At 37.5% G+C, this 11,835-nt stretch overlaps 1 protein-coding gene across 1 annotated transcript; it reads left to right on the top strand.

Moving 5' to 3' along the window:
- The first annotated feature begins 239 nt into the window (after positions 1-239).
- LOC308073643 (sialoadhesin-like) lies at positions 240-6,266 on the top strand. The gene is made up of 11 exons (XM_080412666.1): positions 240-298; positions 412-506; positions 973-1,257; positions 1,351-1,569; positions 2,155-2,505; positions 2,667-2,921; positions 4,145-4,405; positions 4,591-4,687; positions 4,789-4,846; positions 5,294-5,523; positions 5,792-6,266. Exons 2-11 carry the CDS (start codon positions 452-454, stop codon positions 5,859-5,861), a joined length of 1,881 nt encoding a protein of 626 aa, XP_080268792.1. The 5' UTR covers positions 240-298; positions 412-451; the 3' UTR covers positions 5,862-6,266.
- The last annotated feature ends 5,569 nt before the right edge of the window (positions 6,267-11,835 follow it).

The following is an 11,835-nucleotide window of genomic DNA, read 5'->3' on the forward strand; positions in this document are numbered from 1 at the left end:
ATGTACATATATTAGATGTTACATAATATGCAAATTGATACATACACACTGTGTTTTAGAAACATATGTAAAGCAGTTCATGGAGCAGCTTTTTTTCTTTCAGGTCAAGGATTCAAAATATAACAGTTGTTTTTTTTGGCCCAAGAACCCATGCATGTAAGTCAGATACAACAGTGTATCTGACTTACTTACTTACTGGTCATATACAAAGAGGAAGGATGTCAGTTCACACACATACTGTCTGTGTCAAAAAACACCCACACAGAACCTCTTCTGCACATCTACAATTTTAAATAAAGTAAGTAGCCTGTAATGCTTTTGATTTCAACAAATGGGGTAGTTTGCATTTGTATGAGTGAGAATACACAAAATGTTGCTTTTAATGATGCTCTTATGAATGTTGTTACTCAGTCATCTTTCTAGTGAGAAGCAGAAGGACGTCCAGGCCACCATGTTGATGGCAGGAGCTGGGTCTGTGTTGGTGGCTTTGCTGCTGCATCTCTCAGGTATGAAGTGATTCTCAATCATTTCTTGACCAAATCATCAGAATCAGAATGTGCTTATGTACACATACAAAGAATGTGACTTGATGCATTGCTCTCAGACAGAAATTATTGACAGTGACTGCAGGTCACAGCTTTGAAGAATCATTAAATAGTAATTTATGTTTTAAGCATTGCTGTACCACTTTCCAAAATGTATTTAGCAGAAATGTGGCAGACATAAAAGTCATGTAAACGACAGAGCTTTACATTTATTTATTTTATTAAGACTAGTCTATAATTATTATTATTTTAGCATTACATTTTAAATGAGATTCAAGCAGAAACACGCACAGTGCATCCTCTCAGATGCTTCAGGGCCTGTGTTGAAAGAATATTTCTACTGTTCTGTTTCCCAGTTTGTGTTTTGGTTCCTTTGTGCCCAGATAAAGTACAGTGTTGTCTTCATATTTCTAACATTCTGTTTCAGTATCTCTTGGTGAAACAAACATATGTGCCTTGAAGGGATCAGAGGTGGAACTGTCCTGTTCTATCACAGATCCTTCAAGCAAGAAATGGTTTACTGCACACTGGAATGGCAAAGAATATGACAATCTGCAGGAAGTCTCGGTAGATACAAATCGTTTAATGTATAATGGATCTAAACAAAGCAACTCCTCTCTAAGAATCCATGACCTGAGAGAGAGTGATTCAAATACATACTTGTGCCGAGATGATAAGAGCCAATCAGAATCACTTAATCTCAGTGTCACAGGTACAGTACTGCTATGTCAGTAATTGATTCATATAAGAATGATAATAATGATCAATGTAATATTAATGCTTCTATCACATCCTTTCATTCCAGACCTACAGGTGTTTCGTACAACGTCAAATGGAGATCAAGTTACGCTGAAATGTAACCACAGCTGTATTCCGACTTATTTTACCAACCCTACCTACAGTTGGTATGAGAACCAGTTCAAGCAGGCTGAGTCAAGTCAATATCTTGATGTTACAGTTCCCTCTGCACAAAGTTACTCTTGTTCTTTAAAAGACCATGATTATCCCCGCTCAGCTGCAGTGTGTGAGTATGAAGCAAACATACCGCATTAGGTTACATCGACATTAATATGTATGAGATTTTAATATTATTATAGTGCAAAACACTTTCACACTTTATTTCTTTTTTGATCATAATATTAAATATAGCTTGATCCAAAATATAGAAATATAGAAATCCAAATGTATTAGTTTGTCTCCATATTGATGCTATCAGGGGAAAAATGCAGTGTTAAAGATAACCCAAATGAAAACTAAAACATACAGTGGAGAAAACACAGGTGTCAATGTACTAAACTGGGCAGCATATTATTATATACATGTTATAATAAATGTGTGTGTTTATGTGTATATATATATATATATATATATATATATATATATATATATATATATATATATATATATATATATATATATATATATATATATATATATATATATATTCAATTGGTGAAAGTTACATTTCTTTACTTTACTGTAGACTGTTTACTGTTAATCAGTACAATGAATTTGCGTACTATTTTCACAGAGTATGATATTAAATGTTACTTCAATAAATGTAATTAATGCATTTAGATGTAACCCTGACCATCATATTTTGATTCAGGTGCTGTTGATAACTGCTGGAGTGTGAATTACATCAAGAGGAACATCTGTGCCCTGGAGGGCACTTCAGTGGAAATATCCAGTAATTACTCATATCCCAGTGGTTATGTAGTAACTGACATAATCTGGCACACTGAATGGAGGAAAGGAGAAAGTGCTCCCACAAATCTGTCTTCTAACCCAAAATATAATGGTCGTTTAGAGTACAATGGGAATATGATGAACCAGAACCAACATAAACTGATTATCAAAAATGTGACAAAGAACGATTCTGCGGATTACAGATTCAGATTAATAACAGATAAGACAGAAGGCAAATATTCTGGTATTCCAGTAATATTAGTAATAACTGGTAAGTAAGTAACAAAAAAGTACTTACATATGGAATTTTAATGTTAATTTCTCTCTATATTCCTATTTTGTCGTGACAAAACAGTTAGTTAATTAAACAAACTATAGACTTGTATCATGGTCCCCATGATAAATGATGATTTCATAACATTTCCCCATCAGCTCTGACAGTGACAGTGACTCCTGCTACCACGGTAACAGAGGGACAGAGAGTGACACTGTCCTGTACAACCAGCTGTCCTCTGAGTGACTTCAACCCCATCTACATCTGGTACCAGAACCATCTGTTTCTAAAGCAGAACCAACACAACTATGTGACTCTAGACCCAGTGCTCAGTCAGCATGCAGGAAACTACTCCTGTGCTGTCAAAGACCAAGAAACTCTCAGGAGTCCAGGAAAGACTCTCAATGTCAGATGTAAGTATACAAATATATGTCAATAATACATAAATAATCAATATATATATAGTATTATTTAAAATATTTGCTGAGCTGTATTTACAGATTATGTAAAGTAAACCTCAACCCTAAGCCCAAAGTCCTTACACACTGGGAGAGTGACGAATAAACAATACAAAAATATGTTGTGAATACTTCACATTAAACTATTAATTTGGTGATGCCTCATATACAGTAGGTTGATGCTTTTATTAACTGTAAAAATCGACCTTGTCTCAAAAAATAATTACATTGCTTTCGTCTCGTAATATTCACGTTCTGTGTGGATGTACGCATGACACAACAGCTGTACGGACCTTAACCCTAACCATAACCTAAACCGTAACCTTAGCTAAACTCTGGTTGGTTGGTTGGTTGATTGATTGATTGATTGATTGATTGATTGATTGATTGATTGATTGATCCATTCATTGATTTTATTAGGATTCAGACATCATCCCATGATAACATGAGGTAATACAAAATCCAGAGGATAGCGCTTAAAAGCATCCAATATCAAACCATGCACGGTTTCTGCCCGACAGCAACGATATGTCTGCCCTAGATTCCAGTTCATCCCCCCGCTCTTCACTAACTAATGCTATAATATCAGTCTTAGAAAACTTCTAGTTACTTAAAACACGTCCTCGGTCTAAACCAAACTCAATAAACCAAATTGCCTAAGAATATAAGCAAGAGCACTTAGATCTGTCTACATGTTTTCAAATGTATTACTATTACAAGTTCATCATTAGCTCTTCCCACAAAGCCTCCTTCAGTCTTAAGAGTGAAACCATATAAACCTAAACCTTAAAATAACCCCGACCCTGTTTCAATTGATTAATTACATTAAAAAGTAAAATGGTATTATCAAAAACAAATTTGTCAGGTGAAATGTTGTTTTTCCTGGTTACTGTCAGCTTTTCCTCAAATTCACTAGTAAGTGCGCAAACTCGATCTAGTTTGTAAACTTCATTGATTTCTCAAATTCACTGTGATATACATTTTAAATAAGTACAAACTTATGCATGTCTGCAAGGATGTTTTTTCCTTTGCTATTAGACAATATCAAGAAAGGGAAATACAAAATATATGCATGCATGTAATATATTTGCTGTAGGTTTGTATGTAGATATCATGTGTTTCTATCTATTTTAAAAATCAAGTTTACTACAGTAGTGCACAATATCATTTCAAATCAGACCTTCCAAAGACCCCCTTGGTGTCAGTGAGCCCCTCTGGTGAAATAGAGGAGGGCAGTTCAGTGACTCTGACCTGCAGCAGTGATGCCAACCCACCAGTGAACTCATACATCTGGTACAAGAAGAGTTCAACGTCATCAGTGTCTTTGGGACAGAACTACATCATCCTAAACATAAGCCTTGAGGACGGTGGAGAGTACTATTGTACAGCCACAAATGAACTAGGGACTAGTAACTCTACTATCAAACTCATCACTTTAAGTAAGGATTTTTAATTTGTTTACCTAAAGAAACAGGCAAGTACAAGAAACAATAATGGGGCAAAAAACAATACATCAACATTCGACAGCTTTTTATCTTTTAGAGTATTTTTGATTTTTTTAATTACAATGCCATACTAATTTACACCTGTGTTTACATTTTCATACCTCATGTCCCCTCACCAGATAAAGGGACATCGAATACAGGTAAAGTTGTCGCTGTAGTCATCACTGTATTCTGCCTCCTCCTGTTTCTTCTATTGCTCATCTACCTGGGGATCAGGTAACATAACATTTAACATTAACATTAACATTTCCAGCCAATGTACAGTGTGCTTATTAACATCTGGTACAATGGTTCATTGATTCACTGACGCAATTCAGGAAGAAGAAATGTCTGAAGTCTGGTACTGAGCCTAGTGACCCTGTACAAAGTGGACAGGTGAGGATGACTGAAAAACTGAAGGGGTGTGCATGCGTGTGTGTGTGTGTGTGTGTGTGTGTGTGTGTGTGTGTGTGTGTGTGTGTGTGTGTGTGTGTGTGTGTGTGTGTGTGTGTGTGTGTGTGTGTGTGTGTGTGTGTGTGTGTGTGTGTGTGTGTGTGTGTGTGTGTGTGTGTGTGTGTGTGTGTGTGTGTGTGTGTGTGTGTGTGTGTGTGCGTGTGTGTGTGTGTGTGTGTGTGTGTAGAGTGTGAGATGCAAATAATTCACTGCACTTTGGTAACTATAGCCCTATATGTATGTATGCATGGAAACATATCTGTTGCGAGAGGGAGAGTAAGGAAAGAAGTGAGAGTGAAAGAGAGATATAGAGATGGGGGTATGCTGTGTAAGAACTAAATAAGACATTAAGTAGATTCCATCATCTTGTCTGTATTTGATGTCCATCAGCGAGTGTCTGTCCCTGAGCGTGGCAACGTCTCAGCCACGACCACAAGTCCTTCCTCTGCAGAGCAGACACAAACCCCAGAGCCACAGGATGATGTCAACTACTCCATTGTGCACTTCTCTTGCCCTAAGAACCAGGAAGTGCCTCCATATTCCAATGATCAGATGCAGAGCGATGAAGGGGATGTGCAGTATGCCACCGTCAACTTCAACAAGCCCAGTGCTTCCCCCCGGTGAATATCTCCTGTCATTACAACTTACTCAACCTCTAGTTGTGCATATAGCTTGTCAACATGTAGCATTGTTTATTTATGATGATGATGTTTCCTTTTGTTTGGCTATTAAAGCATTGTGTTGTAAGTAGTAATATAAGTGTTGTAAGTGTAATATTCTATTATTGTTATTAGTATTCCCTGACTTACACAAGTAGAACACACCACACATCAAAATCACATAGGATTGTCTTTGTAAGGAAATTAATTTGTTCTTTTGTGTCATCAGACCCAGAGGACAGGCTACTGAGGAAGTCTCTGGCTTGTACGCCACAGTCAGCAAACCACCCAGAGTTTGAAGACAACAGATCACACTCCTACTCTGTGTCACAGACAATATATTTAACCTGCTTTCGCTGCCGCTTTTATGCATGACTTTGAATTATTGAGCAGGCAGGGTTTTAGTGCTTTCTCAAGGGCAAATCAGCAGGACTTTTTTTGTCAGACGTTTTGCATGTTTGTTTGCGGGAATTTAATGTGTGACGTTTTGATTTGATTCACCGCCTTTTGTAACTTTTGTAAAGTGTATGTGTATGTACAGACGTGTAGGCCTATAGAGTCATCGACATACTTACAGTACATAGAATTGGGATATGTTATATGTGAGTTAAATGCGTATATTTCATGAGTATATTGTATATGAGTTGATTGAGTTGAGTAGAGGTAGGAATGAATAAATGTACTTCTAGTCCTTTTCAAACATATTTCATTTGCGTTGTTGTTTATGAGAATTTGTTTATTGAGTTTGTTGTAGTGGCTTCTTGATCATTTCAATTTGAAAGTTATTCTTCTTTTGTTTTTGGGTTGTCTTTTTCTTTTTTTTTCTTTTTTTTTTATATGTTTATTTGACAGGGACAATACAAAAAACAATGAATCAGTTGTAAAAACATGAAACCGTTGCAATTGTACAAGGGGTTTATAGCCGAGGCTAATTTGCGACCCCAGTCCCTGGTTAGACCTTTCTATACTAATATAAATATCTACCTAATAAAAAATTCTGTTACAAAAAGGACCTGCATGAAGCTCTAATCTAAACAAGTACAATAACAATAACATTCCCAAATTACATTCATGAAAGCAGTGACATTAACGTTTAAAAACGTGCCTAGCATTAGTGTTCACAGCTTTGGTTTGATTTCAGCCAGTATTTAACCTTTTCATTAAATATTTTGAGATCAGTTAGTTTTTTTATTTTAGTTGGTAGGGCATTCCACAAGTGTATCCCTTTCACTGAATAAGATGACTGACCAAAAGTGGTGCTGCGCATTGCTACCTTGTGGTCTCCATCGCTGATCCCCTGGTGATTCTATTAGTACCTGTCCCTTTCACCTGAGGACAAATTACATCTGGGGCAAGATCATTAACACATTTAAAAATCTATTTGATGAAGGAGAATTTAATAAAACTGTCAAAACTAAGCATGTTGTATTTTCTAAGGATTATGCAATGGTGCCATTTCATTCGTTTTTTATCCATTATTTTTCAGTGCTTGTTTATTATTCATGTTTCAAATAAAATGTATTACAATCTATATGTAATCATACTGCAGCCAAACTGAGAAACTATTGATTGAGGTAGCTTTCTACTACAGGGACAGGAGCTAATTAACTGTTGTCGTCCTTGTAGTTTCTCCAGTAGTAGTTTACGGTCTATTTGTGTCACATGAAAAGCTGGGCTAATATCCAATAGCCTACAGCTCCTGTCACCTCCCTGAACCTGGTTGGGCCCATTGCTCAGATACCATTTAACAGATTGCTGGGGTGATTGGGGTCCTTGATGATCCTCTGGTAGAGGTCCTGCATGGCTGGCAGTTAAGTTCGGGTGATGAGCTCTGCACTGTTTTAACCACACTCTGTAGTGTAGAGCCTAGCAGTCGAGGGTGGAGCATCCACTGTACCAGGTAATTGTGGGATCGCTAAAGCGATCACACTAATGTTATTGCCACTATTTATTATATACTTCCCACCGTTTTTTGGCGGCTAACTAGTCCTTCATACTTTTAGCTACAAACTCCGTTCCAACTCGTCAACGTTCGGCCTACTCAGGACATATCGGCTACCATTTGAATTTTTGAAATAATTTGGACTTTTAGAGATATTTCACTTTTTACTTCTAAAAAACTCCCATTCATTTCAATGGAGAAATTCATACTTTTAGCTAGAAACTCCGTTCCAACTCTATAACGTTCAGCCTACTTAGGACATATTGGCTACCATTTGAATTTTTGAAATAATTTGTACTTTTAGAGATATTTCACTTTTTACTTCTAAAAAACTCCCATTCATTTCAATGGAGAAATTCATACTTTTAGCTAGAAACTCCGTTCCAACTCTATAACGTTCAGCCTACTTAGGACATATTGGCTACCATTTGAATTTTTGAAATAATTTGTACTTTTAGAGATATTTCACTTTTTACTTCTAAAAAACTCCCATTCATTTCAATGGAGAAATGCATACTTTTAGCTAGAAACTCCGTTCCAACTCTATAACGTTCAGCCTACTTAGGACATATTGGCTACCATTAGAATTGTTTTAATAAGTTGTACTTTTAAACCTTTTGAACCTTTCAAACCTTTCAAACCTTTCAAACCTTTCAAACCTTTCACATCTTTCAAACCTTTAGAACCTTTAGAACTTTTCAAACCTTTCAAACCTTTAGAACCTCTTAAACCTTTCAAACCTTTCAAACCTTTAGAACCTTTCAAACATTTCAAACATTTCAAACCTTTAGAACCTTTAAAACCTTTCACATCTTTCAAACCTTTAGAACCTTTCAAACCTTTAGAACCTCTTAAACCTTTCAAACCTTTAAAACTTTTAGAACTTTAAACCTTTCAAACCTTTAACTTACTTTACTAACACTATCAATACTCAATACCATCAACATTCTTAGCGATCCCACACTGTTTCTTCAGGAACAGTACCTTCTAGTTATAATATAGTCCCCACTCCCTGTGGTGTTTTTTGTCACTATATATATATATATATATATATATATATATATATATATATATATATATGCATATACATGGAATTCGTCCTCTGCATTTACCCATCCTATAATCACTAGGAGCAGTGAGCAGACATTCACCCTAGGAGCCGGCGCTCGGGGAGCAAAGGTAGTGATGGAGCCATTGGAGCCAGTCAGGGTATTCTGAATTGTGAACATTGTACAAGTTGCACAGTATTCTGGAGATGTGAGAGATTTTTTTAAGTTCACACCATCTTCTGCTATCTGCCTGTTATGTATTGTCCTATTTCATGAATGTCCTATAGCTCTAATATCTTATTGCACTAAATGTGAGTCATGTTGTATGTACTTAGTTTGACATGTAGGTCACCCGAATATCAGAATATAAGGAATTAACCGCATTACGTTGTATTTCTGCTTGGTAGTTCCAGGTGAACAAGCTAATGCACTGACTTCCAGCGTCCAGTTGAGAGACATTTGCCAATTGAAAGAGAAACTGTACTCCTCGTCCAGAAGATGGCAGCATAGACTCATATTGGAAATGAAGTCAGGGACAGACGTAGGCTACAGGAATACTAATAGGTTAATAATTCGCTAATGTGAGTTATGTGCTTAATGTTTCTTGACCTGTATAGACCAGTGGTTCTCAAACCTTTTAATTTCAAGGATCCCCATAACTCTGGAAGTGTACACTCTCAGAGTTACAGACCTGTAAGGGTCCATTTGGAACCCCCCCCAAGGAACCCTGAGGGTCCCTGGACCCCACTTTGAGAACGACTACTGCTATATACTGTTGTCTTTAATTTATTATCCATTGTATTCAGGACTACAATTCTCTTGATTTTTAGTCACACACATTCAAATGTAAAGGTGTTCTGTATTAAGGCTAATCAAGTGATATTCTGACTTGCTCCTGTCTCTGACCTAAGACTGGCTGCACATTAAATGATTTTTGCACAGATTTGAGTGTGTTTATGCCCTTTTCTTTTGTCTTTAATGCAATGTCCTAGTGCACTAATATGAATACCATACGTCCATGTATGTACTTTGATTGTTTTCCAATGTTAATGGGGTATTTCACTTTAAAACACTTCTGGGTGGCTTTTGTGTGCACCCCAGGCAGTTTTTACTGTAAGTTGCTTGACTCAATATTTAGATATTTTAAATTCATTTGATCAGACACTCTACCCTTGAATAAGCCCATTCAACTTCAGACTCCACGTTAATCATGTTAGACTCACTGAACACACTGGTTCTGTTGACTGATTAACCTTTCAGGTGAAGTATAAGACCGACAAGCACACGCACGCACGCACACACACACACATTTGAAATATTTATTTATGCCCACATAAACAGAAGTACAAGAAATGCCTTGTACATAAACACTGCCAGTGCAGTCAAATAATGTGAAAACAGCCAGTTACAAAGTGCATATAAGGCAGAACATTGTTACATACAATAATGTTGGCATACTTGTCAAACACAGCAGACAACAATCATGGGTAAAGGAAACAACGCCTCCTCCAAATTGAGCGACTTCCTATAATATGATGATATTGAGAAGTACTTTGCTAATTGTTTAGCCCTCCTTTTGGAGAGGCCGGCCATTTGAAGGCCCCTCACAACCAACTTGTGCACGTGCCCTAGGCTACCAAAGATAAAAACCAAAAGTTTACATCTGTAGCCTAGCTGAGAGATGGTCTGCTCTAGCTGATGATATTTTAGCACTTTGTATAGGAAAGCTGTAATGAAGGTACAACCGACCTCGAGAATGAACATACATGGCACCCATTTAAGATGTGGGACATGGTTTCAACAATTTTTTCATGACCATGATGTATACAGTGAGGAGCATGGTTGCCTGGAAACCAGATGTAGAGGTTAAGTTTAGAAGAAAAAAAAAACCTGCAACCTCGTTTTCAGAGTAAAGACAACAATGCACTCGTCTAAAGCAACATTTTTGAACACAGAGTAAGAGACAGAATGGTCCGCAGCAGGGAGACATGCAGCCTTCCCTTGTAATCTCAGCTCAGTCCAGTGTTGCCGCTGCCTTTGCTGTTGTGCCCATAAGAGGCGACCTCGGGCATTAGTCAGTGGGAGTTGGTGTTCTGTTCCACACACAGTCAAAGATGCTCTGACAGAGACACTGGAGTCAGATATAAAGTCCTCTGAGACAGCCATCGCCTCAGAGTTAGACCCTACCCACTTCAAGGTAACATCAGCCCAACAGCACAGATCATTTAAGTCCGGCCAGTCTGACCACACACCAAAGCCGGGTGAGCGACTGTCTAGCTTTCCACTAAGTTTCCTCCTGAAGCCTAGGAAGCTAGGATCCGAGTCAAATGCCAAGGGGACCTTACGTCGTTTTAGGTCCAAGAACAGAGATGAACGTGCAAGCTCTCTCACATACTGGTCGTCATTGTTCAGCATATTTAACAAATGCAATAGCAATATATGTCCATAAAAAATTGGGAACACCCATACCACCATCTCTATCACTCTCTAACACACACACACACACACACACACACACACACACACACACACACACACACACACACACACACACACACACACACACACACACACACACACACACACACACACACACACACACACACACACACACACACACAGCAATGTTAATAAGTCAAGTGACTTTGTAAACACCTCTGGCCGCCCATACAGTACTTACGGAATCATTTTGTCATGTTTGAGAGCACAGTTTAAGCTGGCCTTCAAATATGATAATTTTTGGCAGCATTCTGCAAACATGTCATGAGAGTTATTTTTACACAGGGCGCTGTTAAGACAAAGTTACAAAAGGCCTTTACCCACTTCTCCAGACACCACAACATCACTGTTACTTTATAATATACATATGAGCTACTGTTTTCTGACATACTGTAAATGTTTTTGTAATTTTGGAAATCTAAGATCCAATGTACTTCTCATATATTAGATGTTACATAATATGCAAATGGTTACATATACACTGTGTTTTAGAAACATGTGTAAAAAAGTTCATGGAGGCGGAGCAGGTGATTTTTTTTCTTTCCTTTTTCAGGTCAAATATTCACAAATATATCAGCTGTTTTGCTGGCCCAAGAACCCATACGTGTAAGTCAGATACAACAGTGCCCTTCACTTAGAATACTATTACCATTCATATACAAAAAGAGGAAGGAAGTCACAGGAAGTCACAGTTGTGACATACTGTCACAACTGTGACATACTATACTGTCGACACTCGACATACTGTCACAACTGATATACTGTTTGTGTCAAATGACATTC

The sequence above is a fragment of the Gymnoscopelus braueri genome, assembly GCF_963280865.1.
Source record: "Gymnoscopelus braueri genome assembly, chromosome: 18".
Lineage (NCBI taxonomy): Eukaryota > Metazoa > Chordata > Actinopteri > Myctophiformes > Myctophidae > Gymnoscopelus > Gymnoscopelus braueri.